This window comes from Purpureocillium lilacinum (genome assembly GCF_023168085.1).
Source record: "Purpureocillium lilacinum CBS 284.36 DNA, scaffold_7, whole genome shotgun sequence".
Taxonomy (NCBI): domain Eukaryota; kingdom Fungi; phylum Ascomycota; class Sordariomycetes; order Hypocreales; family Ophiocordycipitaceae; genus Purpureocillium; species Purpureocillium lilacinum.
The window spans coordinates 1,545,603-1,566,748 of record NW_027072117.1 but is presented as its reverse complement, the minus strand read 5'-3'; the positions used below and the strand labels follow the sequence as shown (position 1 = coordinate 1,566,748).

At 59.6% G+C, this 21,146-nt stretch overlaps 7 protein-coding genes across 7 annotated transcripts; 5 read left to right on the top strand and 2 right to left on the bottom strand.

Annotated features, from left to right (window-relative positions):
* Window positions 1–17: 17 nt before the first annotated feature.
* PLICBS_009368 (carbon-nitrogen hydrolase) lies at window positions 18–2,555 on the top strand (the record flags this gene model as incomplete). Its single annotated transcript, XM_065601618.1, has 1 exon — window positions 18–2,555. One exon carries the CDS (start codon window positions 18–20, stop codon window positions 2,553–2,555), a length of 2,538 nt encoding a protein of 845 aa, XP_065457690.1.
* Window positions 2,556–4,495: 1,940 nt separating this feature from the next.
* PLICBS_009367 (uncharacterized protein) lies at window positions 4,496–6,032 on the top strand (the record flags this gene model as incomplete). The annotated part of the gene is made up of 4 exons (XM_065601617.1): window positions 4,496–4,751; window positions 4,838–4,919; window positions 4,980–5,140; window positions 5,197–6,032. 4 exons carry the CDS (start codon window positions 4,496–4,498, stop codon window positions 6,030–6,032), a joined length of 1,335 nt encoding a protein of 444 aa, XP_065457689.1.
* Window positions 6,033–6,575: 543 nt separating this feature from the next.
* Window positions 6,576–8,225, top strand: PLICBS_009366 (centromere/microtubule-binding protein cbf5; the record flags this gene model as incomplete). Its single annotated transcript, XM_065601616.1, has 4 exons — window positions 6,576–6,693; window positions 6,778–6,934; window positions 6,993–7,624; window positions 7,681–8,225. The coding sequence occupies 4 exons, from the start codon at window positions 6,576–6,578 to the stop codon at window positions 8,223–8,225; spliced, it is 1,452 nt and encodes a 483-aa protein (XP_065457688.1).
* Window positions 8,226–9,763: 1,538 nt separating this feature from the next.
* Window positions 9,764–11,715, top strand: PLICBS_009365 (uncharacterized protein; the record flags this gene model as incomplete). Its single annotated transcript, XM_018324981.2, has 3 exons — window positions 9,764–10,121; window positions 10,346–10,615; window positions 10,757–11,715. 3 exons carry the CDS (start codon window positions 9,764–9,766, stop codon window positions 11,713–11,715), a joined length of 1,587 nt encoding a protein of 528 aa, XP_018176375.2.
* Window positions 11,716–12,267: 552 nt separating this feature from the next.
* PLICBS_009364 (uncharacterized protein) lies at window positions 12,268–16,650 on the bottom strand (the record flags this gene model as incomplete). The annotated part of the gene is made up of 2 exons (XM_018324980.2): window positions 12,268–14,696; window positions 14,757–16,650. The coding sequence occupies 2 exons, from the start codon at window positions 16,648–16,650 to the stop codon at window positions 12,268–12,270; spliced, it is 4,323 nt and encodes a 1,440-aa protein (XP_018176374.2).
* Window positions 16,651–17,190: 540 nt separating this feature from the next.
* On the bottom strand, window positions 17,191–18,482 carry PLICBS_009363 (uncharacterized protein; the record flags this gene model as incomplete). Its single annotated transcript, XM_018324979.2, has 2 exons — window positions 17,191–18,400; window positions 18,463–18,482. 2 exons carry the CDS (start codon window positions 18,480–18,482, stop codon window positions 17,191–17,193), a joined length of 1,230 nt encoding a protein of 409 aa, XP_018176373.2.
* A 399-nt stretch (window positions 18,483–18,881) lies between these two features.
* Window positions 18,882–20,904, top strand: PLICBS_009362 (uncharacterized protein; the record flags this gene model as incomplete). The annotated part of the gene is made up of 2 exons (XM_018324978.2): window positions 18,882–19,887; window positions 19,946–20,904. 2 exons carry the CDS (start codon window positions 18,882–18,884, stop codon window positions 20,902–20,904), a joined length of 1,965 nt encoding a protein of 654 aa, XP_018176372.2.
* Window positions 20,905–21,146: the final 242 nt, after the last annotated feature.

The window sequence follows — 21,146 nt, the reverse complement described above, 5'->3', positions numbered from 1 at the left end:
GTCGATGGTTTAGCCGCATGCCCAACGAGCCGGATATGGACACCTTGACGTACTGGGTTACCCGGCTCGAACCCCTCATCCGCTCCGAGAATCAGGATGAGATCATCGTGGTATTCTGCAACCGCACGGGCAGTGAAGACGAAGCCACGTACGCCGGAACGAGCGCCGTGATAGGCATTCAGGACGGCGAGGTCAAGGTCTATGGTTTGCTAGGCCGAGGTGAGAAGGAGCTCCTCGTTGTTGACACCAACGAACCTCCTTACGCAAAGCTTGTGTACCGACCCGAGGCCGATGGTGCCAGCAAAAGTGCCGGCTCCCTCGAGAAGGCCACGGACAAGCCGAGCAAATCAGATGCTGGGTCGGCCAAGGGGTCAAGCGAGAGCAAACCCGCTGAAGAAAAGAAAGGATCCAGCGAAGAGCCAAAAACTGGCGAGGGTCCTTCAAAGTCTACCGAAGGGCAGAAGTCCCACCGGACGTCCTCCAAGGAACGGCGCACCAGGGGTCGCTCCCCGGCACACAAGTCGTACCCCATCCCGCCGTTACCCGAACTTCCAGACGACTTGAAACACGAGGCCTCATCGAAGAGGCGGAGAGCCCCGCCAATAACCATACCATCGCCCCCGGATCTGGTTTCCAATGAGGAGTCGACTACATCGCCTGATATTCCCACGCCGTCCGCCCCCAGCCCAACACCTATGGCTATTCGTCCCAAGCTCATCATCCCCGAATCGCCTCAGTCGCTTCCGCCCTTGTATCCCATCAGTGCTGCCTCAGAAAGATCCGAGAAATCTGTACAATCAGTGAGGTCCGACGAGTCTGAGGCGTCCGTGCAAACGGTCAAGTCGAACCCACGCCCACCTGAGGACAGCACGCCATATCCTCACAGCGGCGCACCACTGAGCGGCTATCCGGACAATAGGTATTATCCCAACAAGAAGATTTACGGAGGTCACGTCAGTATTTCCCGGGCACACGAGGGATTCAGCCCTACGACGCCGTTTGAGGACACCTCATCAGCTTCCCCGCGCTGGTTTTGGAGGCCATCTGACACTCTGCTGAGGACTCCTGTTTCCACGGGTGGGTGGCAGCCTGGGACACCCATCGGGAGAAAGGCCGATCCGTTCCCGTGGCCGGCGATTAAGGAGATCACTCGCGATGCGAAGCAGTCTGTTGAGGAGGCTCGGGCGAAAAGCAACCAGACACCGCCGGAGACGAGGCAGCGTAATTCACAGTCGCCCCAATCGAACGCTTCATCGAACAAAACGAAGAACTCCGGGTCTTCAAGAGGGACTGCAAAGGGCGCCTCCAAGAGCGAAACTATGCCTGCTCGACCATCGTCCCCCAAGTCGCGCAACGCGAGCCGCTCTCGTACCCAGGATCGATCTGACTCTGCGATGAGCCAGCACGATGTGACCGCAGCTATAACGCAGCACCTGGAACACATCTCTCAGAGAGCTGAATCAGTGAGTAAGATGAGAGCCGCTTCGACAAACGCGACGCCGATTCCTGAACGGCCTCAGTCGCCAAAGTCGCGAAACTGTAGCCGCAGCCGTCCCAGCGAAGCCGCCGACTTTCAGAACGACAAGCAGACTATTCAAATCGGAGTCAGCCCAAGCATACTAGACGGTGACGACGCAAGCAAGTCTGCTGTTCAGCCTCCGGTATCTGGAACCCAGCAGCGGCCCCTGTCGCGTTTGAGCCAGCATCAGCGCAGCAAATCCTTTTCAGCTGCGAATGATGTTGGTCGTTCTTCAAGCGCTGACCGCTCCTGCACGCCAGGCATGATACCTATTGGAAGACCGGAATCTCGTGCTGCCAGTCGCGGCCGACAACCAGGGCCCAAGCTGCTTCCCACATCCCCTGCTCGGTCGGACCCGACCACGTCGAGTTCGTACCGGACGCCGTCGGTAGACACCGTGGCTGCGAGGGCCTTCTACACCCAGCCTCGCGGTGGTACGGCCAGCACGACGCGGGCTCACCGCGGCCATTCACATGGATCTGGACACCGGCCGCGTCGCCACCACTCTCACAACAGGGAGATGATCGAGTTTGAGCGATTTGAGGCAATCATATGCCCCAACTGCCCAGTCCACGGACGGCGACGATCAGACTCCAACGTCAATGGCGAGTCGTCTAGTTCTGGGGCTGCACGCGGACAGGCACCCCCGCGCAACAGCCCGCCTGCGGATGCGGCGGCTCCAGTGCAAGAAACGCAGGCTCGGGTCGATAACAGAAACGACGACAGCGCAAGCAGAGGCAGAGCCGAAAGCGCTGTGCAAGCTACAGCTGAAAATGGCCCCAGAGACTCGGACACTACCTCGCGCACGGAGAGCAGCGGCCGAAACTCCTCCCGAACGATTTCTACTTCGGGACGGTCGCCCGCTACGCCCCCATTCTTTAACGCGGCAACTCCGAAAGCGATGAGGTTCGTTCGTGAAGATGACGAGACCAGGTCGCTTCCGGATAGCGAATTGGGAATGGGAGAGCTGTCAACACGATGCTCGGAGAAGGCAAAGCTCCAGAGTATGGAGTTGCGCCACAGCACGCTGGCTTAAGCTTAGTGGCCCCTGGCCGTCTCGCTTTACTGATCTGCACTTCGCAGGTCTAGCCACAGACCTTTTGTATTTGGAGAAGGATGCCAAACACCTTGACTGAAAGAGTAGGATAAAGAGACTGTGTGATGGAAGAGGAGCGAGATGAATGCGACGGATAATGACCTTTTTTCTCTATACCCTTCGGTTGCTCCTACGGACTGATTTGCTTCCCACAAGTTGTTGGCCAGCTTAGTTCTTCTTTCTTGTAGCTAGGCGATCTGCATCGCATACATTTCACGTCGAGGGCGGCCGGAACTGGGAAAAGAGGGTTACTTGGTGTTTTGTGGCAGTAACTTTCTCTCATTGGAGTCTGTGCCTGTACACAGAGTCTCGGGCATATTCGCCTTTTTAGACATTATTTCAAGTCTCAATGACATGACGCAATGAAGTGCTCGGCGATACGTCGTGAAAGCGTCAACCGAAACAATGAGAGAGCATGGCAAGATTTCAAAGTTGTTGATGTCCCGGTGCCCCAAAAAGGGAGATACGAATTATCCCATTGCCGACAGCTACGCACAGACAGACAGCCAGCTCATGGACATCACCAACAGCGATGGAACACTTGAGGCGCTTCACGATGGGCGCTACCGAGTCCATCACAACGAAACAAAGAGTTTGACTTGCTACCAACCGAGAGCCATGTGCTCCCCACGAGACGCCGTGAAACAAATTGCCCCTGAAGAAGCTCATAGGCCCAGAACCGAGCTGTTGGAGGAGTTTATTGACTGGGGCGGCAGCCATGGGCGCGTCCGGAGGCTCAACCGGCCCCAAGATTGCCCTCGACCGTGACGCAACTGGTGGTGACGGGAATTGGATGGAACGAGGTGAAAGGCCAGCCGGGGACGGACGGGGGGTGCGGGGAAGCCCGTTGGGGGCGGATCCGAGCACCCCAGCCAGCGGGCCACAAGGCATGGCCCGGTCGGCAATGGCCCCTGTCGAGTGGCTTGGAGTTAAGCGCCGAGGACGCTGGCGCTCGCCAATGGGACCAGCAGGACGGCCGACCGCTGTGAGATGGGCAGGGGGCCTGTGCATGACGCGCGAAGGGCTGGTGGGCCGCCAGGGGAGTCTCCCGCGTGTTAGTGGCCGTCGAGCACGGTGATGGCCCTCGGCGCTTGCCTCTTTTCGCTTGCCTCGCTTCTTTTGGTTCGGGATGGATGGCCTGGAGGTATGTTGTTGATGGCGGTGGTCGAGAGACGGGATGAAGCGCGACGGGCCTTGGGGGAGGGGGGAAGGGTTTCGGCCCGCGAGTGGCGACGCCGCGGGTTGCGAGAGGAAGAGGCCCGACGTGGTACACGCTGAGGGCAGTGCACCCGAAGCTCGCTGTCCACGGTACAAGTACCAGGATGCCAGGCACGCACTCATGCACTCAAGCAACCCCCGATACGGCACCCCTGCCCATGGGCGGAGGGCTGTGTGCGCGCCTCCGTGTGACTTGTTGAGCCCGTCCAACCCGCGCCATCCCCTCTCTGGCACATCACATCACATCCCGCCCGCCCGCCCGCTCGAGCAAGCACAAGAGAAAGCGGCGCGGAGCATTGGGGGCTTTTTCGGTGGCGGCGAATGCGGACCCAGACTTGGGGGTGGTCGTCTCCTGCAGCTGCCAGCACACTGCAGAGCGCTCCGTGACGCTGGGGATTCACGGAAAACGATGTTTCTCTCCTACTCTCTGCATTGAATCCCCTGGCGGCTGGAGAAACCTCCCAGCGCAGGGCTATAACTATCGCATCGTCGGCAGGCGCACGCAGTCGCGAATCTCGCAGCCGCCTCGACAACACACACAGAGAAGTGGGATGCAAGCTGGCACGCTGGGGGCATCCGTCTCCGGCTCGTGGGCATCACCATCTTGAACGCCACAGCACTCCCCAGAGACATCTTCCAAAACGGAAGAAAACACATATATCATGCGGCGGCTGTCCATCGACATCGTCGCCGCCGCGACCCTCGCGCTGCCGGCGGCGCAGGCCATCCTCGTCGCGCCCGGGTCGCCGTGCTCGACAAACTGCGGCAACGTCCTCGACTCGACGTCGCCGGCCGACCTCGTCTGCTCGGAGAAGAGCTACGCGAGCCCGACGGGCCAGCTCTTCCAGGGCTGCGTCCAGTGCGAGCTGCAGAGCAGCTTCCACTCAAATAACAAGAGCGACGTGCAGTCCATGCTGTGTATGGTGCTCCCCTCTCTTCCCCCGCAGCCCGATGCGGGCCGTTATCGCGACTGCGCGCGCTGACCGTGCTCGACGCGCGCACAGATAACCTCCGATATGCGGTATCATACTGCCTATTCGGCCGCCCGGAGAATAAGAACATCGTCAACACGCCGTGTGTCACGAGGTATGCCATATACGCCCATCATCTCACAAGCCGCGGTGTAGCGCTAACTTCTCCTCTCAGCAAAGCTTGTGGTGGCTTTCAAGATGCCATCGGATGGAAGAACCTCTCCACAACGTACCAAAGCTATGAGTACTGCGAGAAGTGGCCGCCATCAGATCCTTACGACCTCCAGGGCTGCACAGAATGCCTGCAGGCGGAGGGCAGGTACTACTTGGCAAACTGTATGTGCGATTAAAGCTCACACAAGACCGATCGAAACTGACATCGTCGGCCACAGTTATCACGACTCTTCAGGCAGGATGCCGGCAAAGGCCCCAACCAGGCATCTTGCTCGGCCTGGAGGGCACACTCTTCTCTGACGACATGGTGAACGTGACCGCCCCCTCGCCCACTGCCGTAGTCGACCCGGCCTGGTTCGACCAGGGGCCCCTCAACCTGGGCGCCAAAGTTGGCATCGCCGTTGGCGGCTTCATCCTCCTCATAACGGTGCTTGGATGCGCAGTCATACTCAACGGCAAGAGAAAGAGAAAGGCCTTCCTGCGGAAACTGGAAGCGCAGTTCCCGCAGAAGGGCTGGCCCGCCTCGCCGACCAGTCCGAGACGGGCTGACATGTCGGAGGCGGTCGCCAACCATCAGCAGTTGCATCGTGCGGGCTGGGACGATACGCCGCTCAGCCAACAGCCCCTTCGCAGCTGGGACGAGTCTCCCATGACCGGCAACACGGACAAGTCCTTTCCCAGGTTCTATTCGCCGTACTCGAGCCATTTCAACAGCCCAGTCAGCGCTCACGATAACCTCAACCCGAAGCTGCAGATGCCCCTTGCGGCACTGGGCATCACGGAGGACATTGGCGTTGCCATTGGCGGGAATGAAGCAGAGGCGGAGGGCCCATGGGTAGGCTCGCCCTCAGACCCCAAGGGCAAGGCACCGGAGGAGGCATACGAGTTGAACCATGTTGATGTACAAAACGACGGAGAGTCCAGCAGTGCGGGTCGTATGCCCCAGGCGCAGCCGCCAGTGCTCAGTCATCCCGGATATGGGAGAAGTAGCACAAGCTCGCAGGAGCCGCACATACTAACGGAGCAAGACGCGAGAAGTGGGAATGCGATATAGCGACGATGAACAGATGATTAACTGAAGCATGATTCGGCGGGGTGTTTGGAGTTGCAAGATCGCCAAGAAGGACATCTACACGGGTCCTTGCCTTTTTTGAGCGTATTTCCTTGGCTCATATATAGCAGCCTTGATGGCTGGCACGTTTCGAATAAACACCCACTGTGGGCTTGAGGGCGATGATAAGATACCACAACATGCAATCTTCAATCGCAGCTTCAGAAATGTCAGGCGGCGGTGGGCCTCGCAGAGCGTGGCTGGTGAGTGTGGCTTGAGCGCAGCTACGTCCGCAAAAAGACTAGCGGCATTGGGCGCCACAGGCCGCAAGGCTCGCCGTTCCCCACAGCCCAGCAACTTTGCAAAAAAAATTTGGAAGGCTTTCCGACTCGCATCACCAAAACACACCGGGCAGGAAGAAATCCCACGCCACGCGAAAACCTGCACGATCCGCCCTCGTCGAGTCCCCCACACGAGTGCATCGAATACTTCCTGCAGGGCCCCGGTCAGATCATCAGTCCCAGTCCCAGCCCGCCTCCCGCCGCAATGACGATGGAGGTCGTGAAGAAGACGACGGAGGAGGAGTACACCATCAAGCCGCAGGCCGTCACGCCGGCGCTTGACACGAGCTCGTGGCCCCTCCTCCTCAAGAACTATGACAAGCGTGAGTGGCGGCGTGCCTGGCCCTGCCTCGGCGGCTTCAATTGAGCTGCGACTGCGAGGACGGGAATGCTGACGCGCTGTGCAGTGCTCGTGCGAACGGGGCACTTTACGCCCATCCCCAACGGCTGCTCGCCGCTGAAGCGCGACATCAAGTCGTACATTTCGTCTGGTGTCATCAACCTGGACAAGCCCTCGAACCCCTCCAGTCACGAGGTCGTGGCCTGGGTCAAGCGCATCCTTCGGTCAGTCGCGACGCCGTGTCCTCGGACGTGGGATCATGTCCGCTAACCCACCCCACAGATGCGAAAAGACTGGCCACAGCGGCACCCTCGACCCCAAGGTCACGGGATGCCTGATTGTGTGCATCGACCGCGCGACCCGCCTCGTCAAGTCCCAGCAGGGCGCCGGAAAGGAGTACGTCTGCGTCATCCGCATGCACGACAAGGTCCCCGGCGGCCAGGCCGCCTTCGCCCGCGCCCTCGAGACCCTCACCGGCGCCCTGTTCCAGCGCCCGCCCTTGATCTCCGCCGTCAAGCGCCAGCTCCGTATCCGAACCATCCACGAGAGCAAGCTCATCGAGTTCGACAACGACCGCCACCTGGGCGTCTTCTGGGTCAGCTGCGAGGCCGGTACCTACATCCGAACCCTGTGCGTGCACCTGGGTCTGCTGCTGGGTGTGGGTGCCCACATGCAGGAGCTGCGCCGCGTGCGAAGCGGTGCCATGGACGAGACGAAGCAGCTGGTCACCCTGCACGACGTGCTGGACGCGCAGTGGACCATGGACAACACCCGTGACGAGTCATACCTGCGCAAGGTCATTTCTCCGCTCGAGACGCTCCTTACGTCGTACAAGCGCATTGTCGTCAAGGACAGCGCCGTCAACGCCGTGTGCTACGGCGCCAAGCTCATGCTCCCCGGTCTCCTGCGATATGGTTGGTGCCCCTATTGTTCCCTTCAGCCGACTTCATCACTGACACAGAGTCTACAGAGTCCGGCATTGAGCACCACGAGGAGGTTGTCCTGATGACCACCAAGGGCGAGGCCATTGCCCTGGGCATCGCGCAGATGTCTACTGTGGAGATGTCGACGTGCGACCACGGCGTTGTCGCCAAGGTCAAGCGCTGCATCATGGAGCGCGACCTGTACCCGCGCCGCTGGGGCCTCGGCCCCGTGGCGGCGGAGAAGAAGAAGCTCAAGGCCGACGGCAAGCTCGACAAGTTCGGCCGGCCCAACGACGCCACCCCGGCCAAGTGGACCGCTGGCTACCAGGACTACAGCATGACGGACGCGTCGGCGGCTGCCGCGGCGGCGGCTACGACACCGCAGAAGGTGGTGGAGGAGACCAAGATGGAGATTGTGCAGGCCGAGACGCCGGCGACCGAGGACGGCGACAAGAAGAAGCGCAAGAAGCACGAGGGCGAGACGCCCGACGAGAAGGCTGAGCGGAAACGACGGAAGGCGGAGAAGAAGGCGGCCAAGGCGGCCAAGAAGGCCGGCAAGGGTGAGGCGGCCGACGACGACGACAGCGACTAAAGGAGCGGAAGCGGTGGCACTGCATGCATGGGTAGCTGGATACGGGGTCCCCTTCGTCCTGCACTTTGGTTTGTCGATATGGAGACGGTGTTGCTGTATCATACGTTTCTGGCTCTGGCAACTGGCGTTTATTGGTTTGCTCATCAGGAGGAGTCGAATAAAAACACACGTCCTTGAAGCAGGTCGTTTCGAACCGTGACTTCCGGGAGGTTTCGACCGGAAGGGGTGTAGATGGCAGGCAACCTGGAAGGCATGGCGTGTCGATCCGGATACGAGCCGGGGTCTGCAGAACAGGCCGCCTGTCCGCCCGTGTCCGTGACCCGGCCGGCGGATTCCCTGTGCGCTGCCTCTCGCCTCGGGTCTATACCCAAACGCGGTCGCCATTGGCTTTCCTGAACCTCATCACGCAGATGCCCGTGACGGCGAATTGGACTAAGCGCCGAACGCTTCCCTCCATCCCAGCGCCATCCATCACCTGCATCGGCCCCCAACGGGACGTCCCGACAGGGGCCAGGGCCAACCCCCCTCCATCCATATCCCCATATCCCATCCTGATCTGCAGGTGCCGTCTGCAGGCCCTACGGTACAGACATGCTTCGTACATAGGCGCCTGCCAGGCTTTGGAGGGCTTGTACGACGCTGCGTTGGTGATGTTCGAGTTTCCAGTGTGCGTGCCTGGTCGGCCCTAAGAGCCTGTCTGGCCTGCAGCCCGTTGTTTGGGCTGCTGCCGCTGCTGGCTGATTTTCCCTCCCGCATGTCAACCGTGTCTTGCGTTTGGCCCGTCCTCGGTACGGTACTGTACGGTGCTGTACGTACATTGTACGGATGCGGCCTTGCGGCGAGGAGGAGAAACGGTGCCACTTGTCGGGGAGATGGCCAACCCCCCGGGTTTCTATCCCCCGTCCCCTGGCGGCATGGCCCTGCACGGGCGAGGAGGAGGCAGGGAGGCAGGGACCGAGCGGACGGGCGAGCGAGGGTCAGAGTAACTTGTAGATGCTGTTTCCCTCTCCCCTTTCGTTTAGTTTCTTGTTTTCCCACATCCGCTTGTGCGACGTTGTTGGTCGCGCTGGGACCCTTTTTGCGCCCGCCCAAGGGGGGTCAGCGTTCCGGTCTGGCGGCGTCCCCGTGTCTACTGGTTCGAGGAGGAAGCGGAGACGGAGGAGAGGAGGAAAAGGATCGCCTACCGCATACACTCATCTTGTATTGTATTGCGTTGTGGCCGTCTTTGGGGGGGGGGGGGGGGGGAAGGGATATCAAGTCGCCGACCTGTCCGGTCTCGATACCATGTTCGGGAATGTCGAAAGTCCTGGTTCTTTCTTTTACCGTTCAGTGTCTGGCACACTGAGCAGTGATTCCTTCTTTTGCTATCCCTCCGGTGACTGACTGATTGAGCGGTGGCGTGATATATACAACGACGAGCACCGGGCCGCACATCAAACCGCTCCCTTTGGCCTCAGCAACTTCTCTGCACTAGAAGGTGATATACACGCCGCGGCAAGCCGGTGTTCCACAGACGGCAAAACTGGAGGACAGCAGACATGGCCCGTCTGGCCAGCCTAACAAACGCGGCGCTCGTCGTCGTCGTACTACCGTCATGGCTGCTCGCCGCCGCAGCCGCCGCCGCCACAGGCTTGCTGGTATCGCCCGGCTCGCCGTGCGTGGAACTCTGCGCCAACGATACCGCGCTGGGGCGGAATGCGTCCACGACGACAGTGCCAAGAAGGCAGGATATTCCTTGCGAGGACCGACAGATGGGAAATGGCGGAGGGGGAAACAAGCAGCTGGAAAGGGAGCAGCAGCAACAGGCCGTGGGAGCGCAGTTCCGGCAGTGCGTGGCGTGCCTCGAGAAGAGCGCGTTCGAGCAGGCCGGCGAGAGCGACCAGCAGTGGTTCGTGTGTAAGTGAGAACCAAACCTCATCTCTGTGCCATATTCAATGGGTCGCTCCTCGACACCTGCCATCGTTGAACGGCATCGTCGTCCCTCCCCCTGGCCCCTATTCCCTATCCACAGACAACATATGCCTCCTCCATGCCAACCCCCAACCAGATCTCCAGACAGATGGAGGCGAAAGACGCCATTGAACCAAAGAAGCTGATCCTTGCGACTTCGCTCCCCACAGACAACATGCGCTACGCAATCGACTTCTGCATCTTCGGCTACCCCAACGGCACCGGCGGCGCGGGCTCCAACCCGTGCCTGACGTCCGAGGCGTGCGGGCGGCTGGCGCGCGCGCTCGAGGGCGGCATCCCCGTCGTCGGCGACCGCGCCAGGGCGTCGACGGACACGTACTCGTACTGCGAGGCCGAGAGGGGCGTATGGAAGAGCCGCTACTTTGACGCCTGCGTGCAGTGCGTGAAGGCGGATGGGAGGCATCGCTATCTGACCAACTGTGAGTTTTGGCCCCCGGAGCCCCCTGAACAGAGATACCGTATGCACATATCGTACGACGCACATACGGAAAGAGTGTGTTGAGACATACATGTTGCCATTGGCGAGAGAAACACGGACCCAGCTAATATACTTCCGGCAGTCCTCATCGCCCTCGACGCAGCCTGCAAGCAGAAGCCCTCGCGCGGCCTCGTCCTCGGCCTCAACGACACCGTCTTCGCCAACACCACCGTCTCGCCCGCGCAGCCCTCCCCGCCCACGTCCCCGCGCCGGCCCTCGCCAGCCGCCCCGGACGGCAACGACGGCGCGCTCCTCTCCGGGGGCGCCATCGCTGGCATCGTCGTCGGCGTGCTCGCCCTCGTCACCCTCGCCGCAGGCTGCGTCTTTGTGTGCTGCCGCCGCAGACGCAAGAACCGCAGGATCAAGAAGCTGGCCACGCCATCCCCACCGCCATCTTCATCGTCGCCGCTCCCGTTGCAGCGGCATTCGCCGGCGCCGGCGGCTGGGCCGTCGGGGCGTGAGGAGGGCGTGATGGCGGGGACGGCTGCTCAGGCGTCAGGGGCGGTAGGAGGGGAGCATGGAGAGGAGGTGGACTATGATGGGCGTTTCTTCGGTAATGACAAGACGAGAAAGGTGGCGCAGGCGACGTTTTCGCCCGTCGCCAACTCCAAGCCCATCGCGATATGGCCTGCGCGCCCCGCGCCGGATCCTCCTCAGGGGCACAGCAAAGGAACACCCCTACCGTCCATCGAGACTGAGTCTCTCCCTGTCGACGCCTCGCCAGACGGTGCCGTCTCCGCCGTCTCGACCTTCTCCAACGTGCCCTTGCTAAGCAACCCGCCATACAAGCCCACGGGCTCCCCGGCCGTCGGCTCGAGCCCCATCTTCGCTACGGGGCGCAAGTCGCCCGTGCCGAAGGGCCAGTCGGGCCTCCCGCGGAGCGTTCAACAACATCACGACCATCAACAGCTGCAGCAACAGTGGCAGCAGCAGCAAGGGCAAGGGAAACGCAAGAAGAAGAAGCGCAGGGACAGCAGCGTGAGCTCACCTTACGAGACGACCAAGATCCAGACCGAGTTTGCGCCGCCGCCCAAAGGGTGAACAGACGATTTTGTTCTTTTCTTTCGGAGTTCGAACTTCTTAATTTCATGGGAGGTATACGCAGTTGTATTTTGAGCGAGGCCAAGCTCGCACGTTCGTCAAATTCATATCCGTCAACGTCAAGCTGTCGTCACACGTCACATTACCCAAGTCCTCGTATACCAGAAAAGCAGAGCGCGCCACACCCGTGACAAAGTCGTTCCATTTCCGATCGCTGTGCCCCTTGCCAGCGAGCCACCAGGCATCGCGCTGTCCTGACGCCACCCCCTTTATGATACAATGTCAACCTGGACCCTCTCCGGATATACAAATCCCAACTGGGCAAAAGACCGGGCCCCGAACCGTTCAGTCCAGGGGCCAACAAAAAGCACTGCCCGCTTCCTTCCAACATGTCAAACCAAACTGCAGTGGCACGTCCATCCAACTCTATGGGTATTTGACGAGCCCGCAAGCCACCAAACAAAAACAGTAGGGGGCAGAACAGACAGCTCATGGGGAAACCGAAATGCATTGCTGCGCAAAATGCGACCCGCCATTCCTCCGTAACGCCGGCTATATGCTTTCGTCAAACCAGGACGTCCCCCGGGCTTCAGATTCGCTTCGAAATCGTTCGATCTGGCTCTTGTACCACTCCGTCCCTTCTTCCATCTCTGCCCGTAGGGCCTGGAGCTCCATTGTGACCCTTTCTGCGTCGCTGATGATTCGTTTCTGCGCGCCGCCATCGGCCACAGGGCTGTGTACATCATCGTCCACTGCTCGCTTCCGCTTGTTTGCCGGTGATGTCTCGACCGCCGATTCCAGTCCCGGCCTGTCCGAATCGCTCATGACGCGCTTGTTGGAGCTGCCGTCGATAAGATCTAGCTCCGATGTGTTTGCGTCGTCTCGTTTCCTCTTACTGTTCAGCGTGAGATTGTTGACCGGGCTGCTGCCATCGCCCCCGTGCGACGTGGGTGGGAGGCGCTGCATCTCCGCTTGGATCGCGTCCGTGGCGGACAGTCGCCGCCGTCGCCATGGAGACACCGATCTCGAGTAGCGAAGCGAGCCAGATGCTGCCATTTCTCTCGCAAGAGACTCCGGAACGGCCGTGCCGTCATCCAGCGGGACGATGCCCATGGCCTTGAGCCTCCAGCGCGAAGACGCGTTGCTGCTGCGCTTCGTGACTCCAGGGCTGCCACGGTCCTCCGACGACAATGAGGGCAACGACCTCCTGAACTTGTCGGGTTGATCAAAGTACTTGCGTCGCAGTGCTTGCGTCTTGGACCCTTCCTTTCTGGAGGGACCGACCGACGAGCTGAATGACGGCCGCCTCGACGACTGCGAGCCGTTCGACGATCTTAGCTCATCGTTGACGATGGCTCGTGCCATTTGTCGTTCCTGGCCAAGGCCAGACAGTATTCCGCTGGCCAGGAGCGACTCCGTAGCATCCCGTTGGGCCGCTCGCCTGCTCTTCATCAAACTGAGAAACTCCTTGGAATGTCCTGCGGCCTCTTGTTCCGCATCACGTCGTTCCGACGCGCGCCGAGAATCCTCTCGCTCCTTTCGCTCAGCCTCTTGGCGAGCCGCATAGAAGGTTCGCTGTTCGTCTCTCGCCTTTCGACGCAGCGCGCGCAACCGCTTCTCGCGAGCTGCCCGCTTCCAGCGATAGAAGAATTTCAGGGACAAGTTGTATACCCGGAACCTTTCGACTTCAGCATTAGTGCGCTCCTCCTCCTCGCGCCGCTTCCTCTCCTCAGATTCTTGCGTGAACTGCTTGAAAGCTTCGCTAGTGATCCATCTCACTGACTCAACGAGAAAGTCAGACAGAAGTCCATTATCACCATTGACAAACCAGTTGCTGAAGTCGCCAAGCAGATCCCGTGGAGGACCAGGCGGCTCCTTTGGTGGTTCCGCGGCTTTAGTACTAAGCGAGGGCGACGCGGTGGATGCTTCTTCCGCCGCAGGCTTGGGCAGCGGCGACTGTCCGATGGTTGTGAAAGTGCTGGCCGACTTTGGCAAGCCAACGGTGGGGGTGTCCGTAGATACGGGCTGCTTTGGCTGCCCGAGCATCCCCAGAACGCTGGTAGAAGACGGCTGATCTTGACTGGTTGCTGTCGATTGCGAGATTGCGCTTAGCAACGAACCTTTAGACGAGGAGCTGATCTGCGGGGGAAGCGAAGTCGGGGTTCCGGTCTGGCCGCTGAGCTGTGGCTTGCCCGTATCTAGAAGCCCAGATGATGAAGGAGATGATGCGATGCCCAACGTCACTGGTGTGGAAGTGGCATTCGGCGCTGGGGATGATGAAGGAGGAGGTCCAAAAAGGCTGCCGCTTGCTGCTGCACCCCCCTGAGGGGCCTTGCCAGTTGTTCCGCCAAGGATCGAGGTTGTGGCCACTGGAGCGGTGAATGGCGAGGGAGTTTCATTCGTTGTTGCTGATGGAGCGAATAGGGCTGGACTCGTAGAGGTAGTTTGCTGCGCTGCGCCGGGTGTCGTTGAGCCTCCGAATGTTGGCGAAGCTGCTGCAAAAGGGCTTGGCTTTGTCGAGGCCAGGGGGTTCGATATGGCACCACCAGTGCTGGCCGGTCCATTGCTGGCATTGGACGGCGGCGGTTGTCCAAACGATGGCTGCGAAGCGCCAAATGGGCTTGCGACAGGAGCCGACGCGTTATTGCCAGGCTGGAAGGCTCCAGCAAATGGATTTAGCTTCGCCGGCGCCGGGCTCTCCGTTTTGTTGCCAAAGACGGAAGCAGAAGCAAAGGGATTCGGCTTGGCCTCTGCCTTGTTCTCCACAACTCCGCTAGAGGGAGCAAAGGGATTCGGCTTGACCTGCGCTGCATTCTCTCCCTGACTGGCAGCAGCGGTGGTGGCCGAGTCAAAAAGATTGGCTTTTCCATTCGTTGGCGCCCCGAACTGTCCTTTGGCGTTAAACAGTGACCCAGGCTTCGTGGCCATGCCCGCAGCTCCTTGAAAAGCGTTTCGTGGCGCCTCAGTATCCGACTCCGAGTCTATAGACGGTCAGCACGTCTAGCAACAAAGAATAATGACGTTTCCAACAACTTCCGTACCTGGCTCTACAACGAATCCGCCCTGTGTTTTTGGTGTTTTCGGTTGAGGTGTGGCGCCGAATGCCCCAAACGACGCCTGCTTCGTCGCTGTCCCTGAGTCTGCCGCAACGACGCTTGGAGACGCAAGGTCCTGCTGAGGCTCATCTTGCACAAAGAGGCTTTCCTCTCGGCCTCCGTTGGGCAAGTACGCCGAGGAACTAACTCGGTCGTATATTGTTCGGCGGAGGATCTGCGGCAGCGTGGCGTTTCCCCTCTTCTTCTCAACCAGCCTGCGAGAGAACTGGTGATCGACCTTGGGATAAGGGACCAAGGACCTGTCCCTGAGCACGAGCCCGTACCTGCTGACGTTGGCCGGATCCTCGCGGTTAGGTGTGAAGGAGAAGCCATGCAGCTCGGCAAACTCAATCGCTTGCTCAACGGTATCGTAGCGAAGGAATTCGTTGAGCGCTTCGGCGGTAACGTCCTCGACCGGATTTTTGGGCCTCGTCAGTGCGCGCTTGACGGCCTGCAGTATGGCTCGACGGACGTAGGGGAAATGGCACTCGGCGAAGCAAGCCATGGTGTAAGAGGTCGAGACGGCCTCGACAATGTCGAAGAATGTCGTGTACGCACTCGTGCATGCCAGGAGCGGGCCGTCTTCCTTGTGCTTGGCAGAGCCGACAAAGTCCTGGTTATTGTGCATCGCTTCCACGAGAGACAGGGCGATTCTAACTTCCTCTGAATCGTTCCAGAAGCGAGGATCCCATTGCATTTGCAATGCTTCGACTATTCCAGGGTCGCGGCCGTGGAAGAGCAGGTAGTAGGCGCGGAACTCGGCCTCGTTCTCGCATACAATGTCTTGTGTCCTGCAGTCGTCGTATATGTCTCTCAGAGACAAGAGCGTCTTGCCGAGCTGCTCGAGCTCCTGGTGTTCGGAAAAGAGGTCTTCAATCCTGTCGCCAGGCGAGACGAATTGCGGGAGAAGATGCAGTGATGTGACGTGGAATCGAGCAATGTTCTCGAGCACATAGATCTGGGTCTTGAGCTCGGATTCATTCATGGTCGAGAAAAACGCAAAGTCTCGTCTGATAGCGCGAGTGCGGTCCCAGACGAATCCATGCAGGTGTCGAAGGTTTTCATCCTCGCGAAGCAAGGTGCCGAACATGTAGTCGAGCGACAAGCCGAGAGCCCGCGTCGAGCGCACGTCCATGGGCAACGGCGCCTCCTGTCCAGCGGCAGAGCGAGCGAGCTTCTTGACCATGTGCGAAAGATCTGCAACGCCGCCAGTCTTCTCCGCCTTGACCACGTCGGATTCTGTGATGCGCTGAATCTTTTCGTACTCGGGGCACATGTCTTCGCAGATGCCCTTGAAGCTGATGGCTTCGCTCAGTTTCTTGCGCTTGTTGGGGTCGTCGATCAAGCCGGCCTTGGTCAGCGAACGGCGGACTCGCTGGCGGTAGTCCTCGTGCTGCTCTCGGAACCTTGCCATTGCGGGTTTGCTGGTGTCGCTACCGGGGTTTGACGGCCATGGCGGCGGGCTGATGCCGTCCTTGTGCAGCTGTCGGTATATCCGCTTCGCAAACGGGTCGTTGGATTCGGGTTCGGAGCCCGGCGCGCTCGACAGGCCATCCGATACGGAGGATCGTGTGAGCTCATTGTCGTCGTTCATGTCGTCTGTCGTTCGCCCGTTGCGCCGCGTTGTCTGCTTGCCACCCCTCTTCTCCCCCCTGCCGTGCTTCGCGTTGCCGGCATTCTGGCTGAAGGGGTTGAAGGCGCGCTTGCCGTCGTTTTGGTTCTTCCGCTTGTCTTTCTTCGAGGAGCTATCGCTCGCGCCATCGCCGCCGAGCGCGTTGGCCTGGCCGAATGCCCGACTGCCGAAGCCACCTGCGGCCGACGCGGAGCGTGTCGAAAACATTTAGCTCGATGATGCAACGGGCGTCGCACTCATCCGGATCGTTTGCAAGACCATGGAGGATGAGTGCTGACGGGTTTGCGGGAGAGCAGGTGGTGAATGTGCGAAGCGGCGCGCAGAGCAGCTATTGTTCGATGCAAGAGGAGCTTCGTTGACCGTTTGGCGGCCGCGAGGCAGCTCTGAGCTACCGTTTGGCGGTCACGTGATGGCTCGCTGCTTCACTCGACTTACACCCTTCCACCGGGCATGCGAAAAGTCATCGCACGAGCGTCAAGCACCCAGAACAAGGCTTGTTTTGTGTCGTGCCTGTATTGTTTCAATAAAAATCATGGTTTCTAGCATCTGCGACTCCATGCATCGCGGCTGGTATGGCGGTCGCGCTGCCCGCCTGGGCCAACATAATTCATTATGTACAGCCACCCGATTTATCTCGCAATTGAAGCAATAAACGCCGAGGCGGCAAGCCGTACTCCATTTGTTCTAGTCTTGTCATAGAGCCATGATGATAATCGAAATCAACGCTTTATTTGGTCATTAATGCCATCACCGTCCTCGAATACGGGCCGGTCCCAAGCCCTGCCTGATCTCGTCCAGCTGTTCCAGCCCAGTCTGCGCCTTGGTCTTCTTCGAGGTTCGCTTGCCTGGCTTGGTGTAGTTACCCAGGAAGTCATCCAGGATGTTGTCGAAGTCTCCTCTCGTCGCTCCCGTGACGCTCGATACAGCCGACACGGCAGACACTGACGCCATGTCATCCTCCTCATCCTCGTTGTAAGCCTCCTCGATCTTGTCAAACCGCGCATCCAGCAGCGTCATCTGCTCCGTGCGGACGAGCGACGACGAAGTCATGGAAAAGCTCGACGCCTCGGTCAAGGCGCCCTTGCGCTTCTTCCGCCTGCCGCCATTGGTTGTTGTCGTCCAGGTCGACTGCAACTCTGACTGCGAAGGCGCAATAGGTGCTCGTCCAGACTTTTGCTCCTTCTTGAACTTCTTAAAGTCCTCCAGCCAGTCCTGAGATGGGCCCTCTTCAGGTTGCTCTGTCGGGGCCTTGACCAGCTCGGGTACTTCATCCTTGAATTCCTTGATGGGTTTCGCCGTGTCGTCTGACTCCCAGCCCTCGTCATCATCTTCGTCGTACTGTTCACCCTCGAACTCGTAGTCGTCCAACTCTCGGCCGTCCTTGGCGAGCTGCTGGAACAGGTCGTCATCCCCCGCCTCGTCCACGAACGCGTCGTCTTCAAGCGCCTCCAACACTTCCCTTAATCTAGGGTCCATGTCGGGCTGGAAGCCGCGAATCGCGTCTGGCACGTCTTGCTGGGCCTCGTACGTGATCCTCGTCAGGTTCTTGGACGGAAGAATCTCTTCATCAAGCACGTCGCCAGACTTCTGTTCCAAGTCCATTTGCCTCAACGCATCCTCGAGCGACTGCTTTTGCTTTCCCTTGTTCTTGTTTCCCGTCTCCGCTTCGACGAAAACGACATCTCCGCCTCCTGTGTTGAGGTCCCGCAGATGCTGCATGTAGTCATACTCGGTGTCGTCGAAGTAGACGCCGTATGAGGCAGCCTCGCCTTCGTTGGCACGAATGTTGGCGGCATCGGAGCCGAGCTCGGAAGCGAGATCGTCGAGGCGCTTTGCCTTGGAGCCGCCCGGGACTTGCGTCGGGTTCAGCACCATGGCCGGCGCACTCTCGTCGTGGATGAGGGGGTCATTTTGCGGGCGATGCACCAGCGTGAAGTGCTGGGCCGTCTTCTTGTCGCTGTTTCGAGTCTGTGGTTAGCAAACCGGCCGGGAAGGTGGCCTGAGGCGGTGCAGACTTACATCCACTTTCCCTTGGGCATCTTGGCGGCGTTGCGACTGTGCGGACAACTGCGATGAGGACTTGGAGGATGGGCGATTGAGGGCGACGACGAAATTGGGCTGCGGTCGCAAAATTTAGGACCCTGCGGGATACAGTACCGATCTCGATAGCACTGTGCCCACACCAGGGTGGCACCGATTCCAAGACAGTGTGGATTAGCCTACTCCGCCAGGACCGAAAATTTGCCCCTCCATCCTGACGCATTATTCATCAGCAGTGGTCGACTCATCTCACATTCTGCATCATTCTCCGGGACCTTGATCCGTAGTCCCAGAGTCTCAGTCGCCATCTTCACATATCCTGGTAGCATTTGTTCTCTAATCTGCTCGGTACTCTTGGAAAACCGGACTCCCAGCGCAGCAACGGACGAACCGCCGCCATGGTTCTGGCAAAGTCCAAGAAGAGCGTCGGGCTCGGCAATGCCTTGATGAACGATCGCTTTGGCAAGCACAAGGGCTCTGACAGAAAGAAGACATCCGCCATCACGAGGACGAATCATGCTACCGGCGAGCAGTACCTCGTCAACGAAAAGCAGGATGCGGCTTGGGTGAAGATGCGCTCTGTCACGGAGCAGGGCGCCCTGGATGAGTTCCTGGCCACTGCCGAGCTGGCGGGCACAGACTTCACCGCCGAGAAGATGAACAACGTCAAGATCATCCACACCGACCAGCGGAACCCCTACCTTCTCTCGGCGCATGAGGAGCGCGCCGTGCTGGGCAAGCATCGCATGCACAAGGCGCGCTTGACCGTCCCGAGGAGGCCGAAGTGGGATGCCTCCACGACCCCGCAGGAGCTCGACGTTCGCGAGCGCGAAGCCTTCCTGAACTGGAGGAGAGGCCTCGCCGAACTCCAGGAGAACAACGACCTTCTCATGACCCCGTTTGAGCGCAACATTGAGGTCTGGAGACAGCTCTGGCGTGTCATTGAACGGTCCGACCTCGTTGTCCAGATCGTCGACGCGAGAAACCCGCTTCTGTTCCGCTCAGACGACCTCGAGGTCTACGTCAAGGCGGTGGACCCCAAGAAGGAAAACCTGCTGCTCATCAACAAGGCCGACATGATGACGCTGCGGCAAAGAAGGGCCTGGGCAAAGTACCTGACAAAGGCCGGCATCGCGTATAGGTTCTTCTCGGCCCAACTGGCCAAGGAGCTGAACGAGGCGAGAGAAAGGGACAGTGACTCCGACGAGGAACCGACGCCGGCGCCGCAACCGTCCAAGAAGGAGGGTAAGCAGCCTGCGAGGGATGAGGATACAGATGAGTCCGACGAGGAAGAGGAGAGCGAGGAAGAAGGCGGGGTTGACACCGACGGTGATGTCGACACTCAAATCCTTACGGTTGAGGAGTTGGAAGATATTTTCCTCCAACACGCCCCCGCGGATGCAGGTATGTCTATCAACGGTTCTCGTCTTACAAACTCGAATACAGAATCTGACCTTGTTAGGCGCGGATCACAAATTGCAAGTCGGCCTGGTCGGCTACCCTAACGTCGGCAAGTCCTCGACAATCAACGCACTCATCGGCGCCAAGAAGGTGTCCGTCTCGTCCACACCGGGTAAGACGAAGCACTTCCAGACCATCCACCTCAGCGAGCGCGTCATCCTGTGCGACTGCCCCGGTCTCGTATTCCCCAACTTCGCCTTCACGAAAGCCGACCTCGTCTGCAACGGCGTCCTGCCCATCGACCAGATGCGCGAGTACACGGGCCCCGTCGGGCTCGTCACGCTGCGGATCCCGCAGCGTTTCCTCGAGGCCGTGTACGGCATCCACATCAAGACGCGACCGCTCGAGGAGGGAGGCACCGGTATTCCCACAGCCTCGGAGCTCTTGCGCGCGTACGCCATGGCACGTGGATTCCACACCCAGGGTCTCGGTCAACCGGACGAGTCCCGCGCGGCGCGTTACGTCCTCAAGGACTACGTGAACGGCAAGCTGCTCTTCGTGCGCCCGCCGCCCGGCATCGAGGATGCCAAGGCCTTCAACAGCGAGCTCTACGATGAATTCCACCTGCCGGAGAAGCGGCGCGCCGCTCTCGTCACTGCTGCGCACTCTCTCTCCCTCGAGGACGACGACACCGTGGCGCCCTCCGTCACGGAGTCGGACATGATTGCCATGCCCGCAGGCCCCAAGACGGAGAGGCTCGACGCGGGATTCTTCAAGCCCAAGAACGTGCAGGGCCACCTCGCCATGCCCTTCAGCTACAAGTACTCGGAGCAGGGGAGCGCGTCGGGCAACAGCGCGGCGAGCAAGCAGCTGAGCGGGCGCAAGGCGCGCTCCATGATCGCGCTGGAGAACGGCATCGACCCCAAGGACGTGCAGGTCGTGGCGGGCAAGAAGCACTACAAGGGCAGGGCGAAGAGCGAGCGGAAGAAGAACCGCGGCATCAACATCGTAGATGACTGAAGCGGTAAAGGATAGACAAAGTTGAATGAAGTCATGACGAATAATACACTGCGTCTGGATGCTTGTATAGCAAAGGTTGTAAATCGTGATATCTATGTGCAAGACTTGAACGGCAACCGTACAGCGATAAGAGCTTTAACAAATTGCGATCCATCCTCCATCACTTGCCGCCCGCATGTACTCATTTAAAGTCATCTTGCTTTTGGTCTGCCCAGATTCAGATGTCGCCTCATATCCCTGAC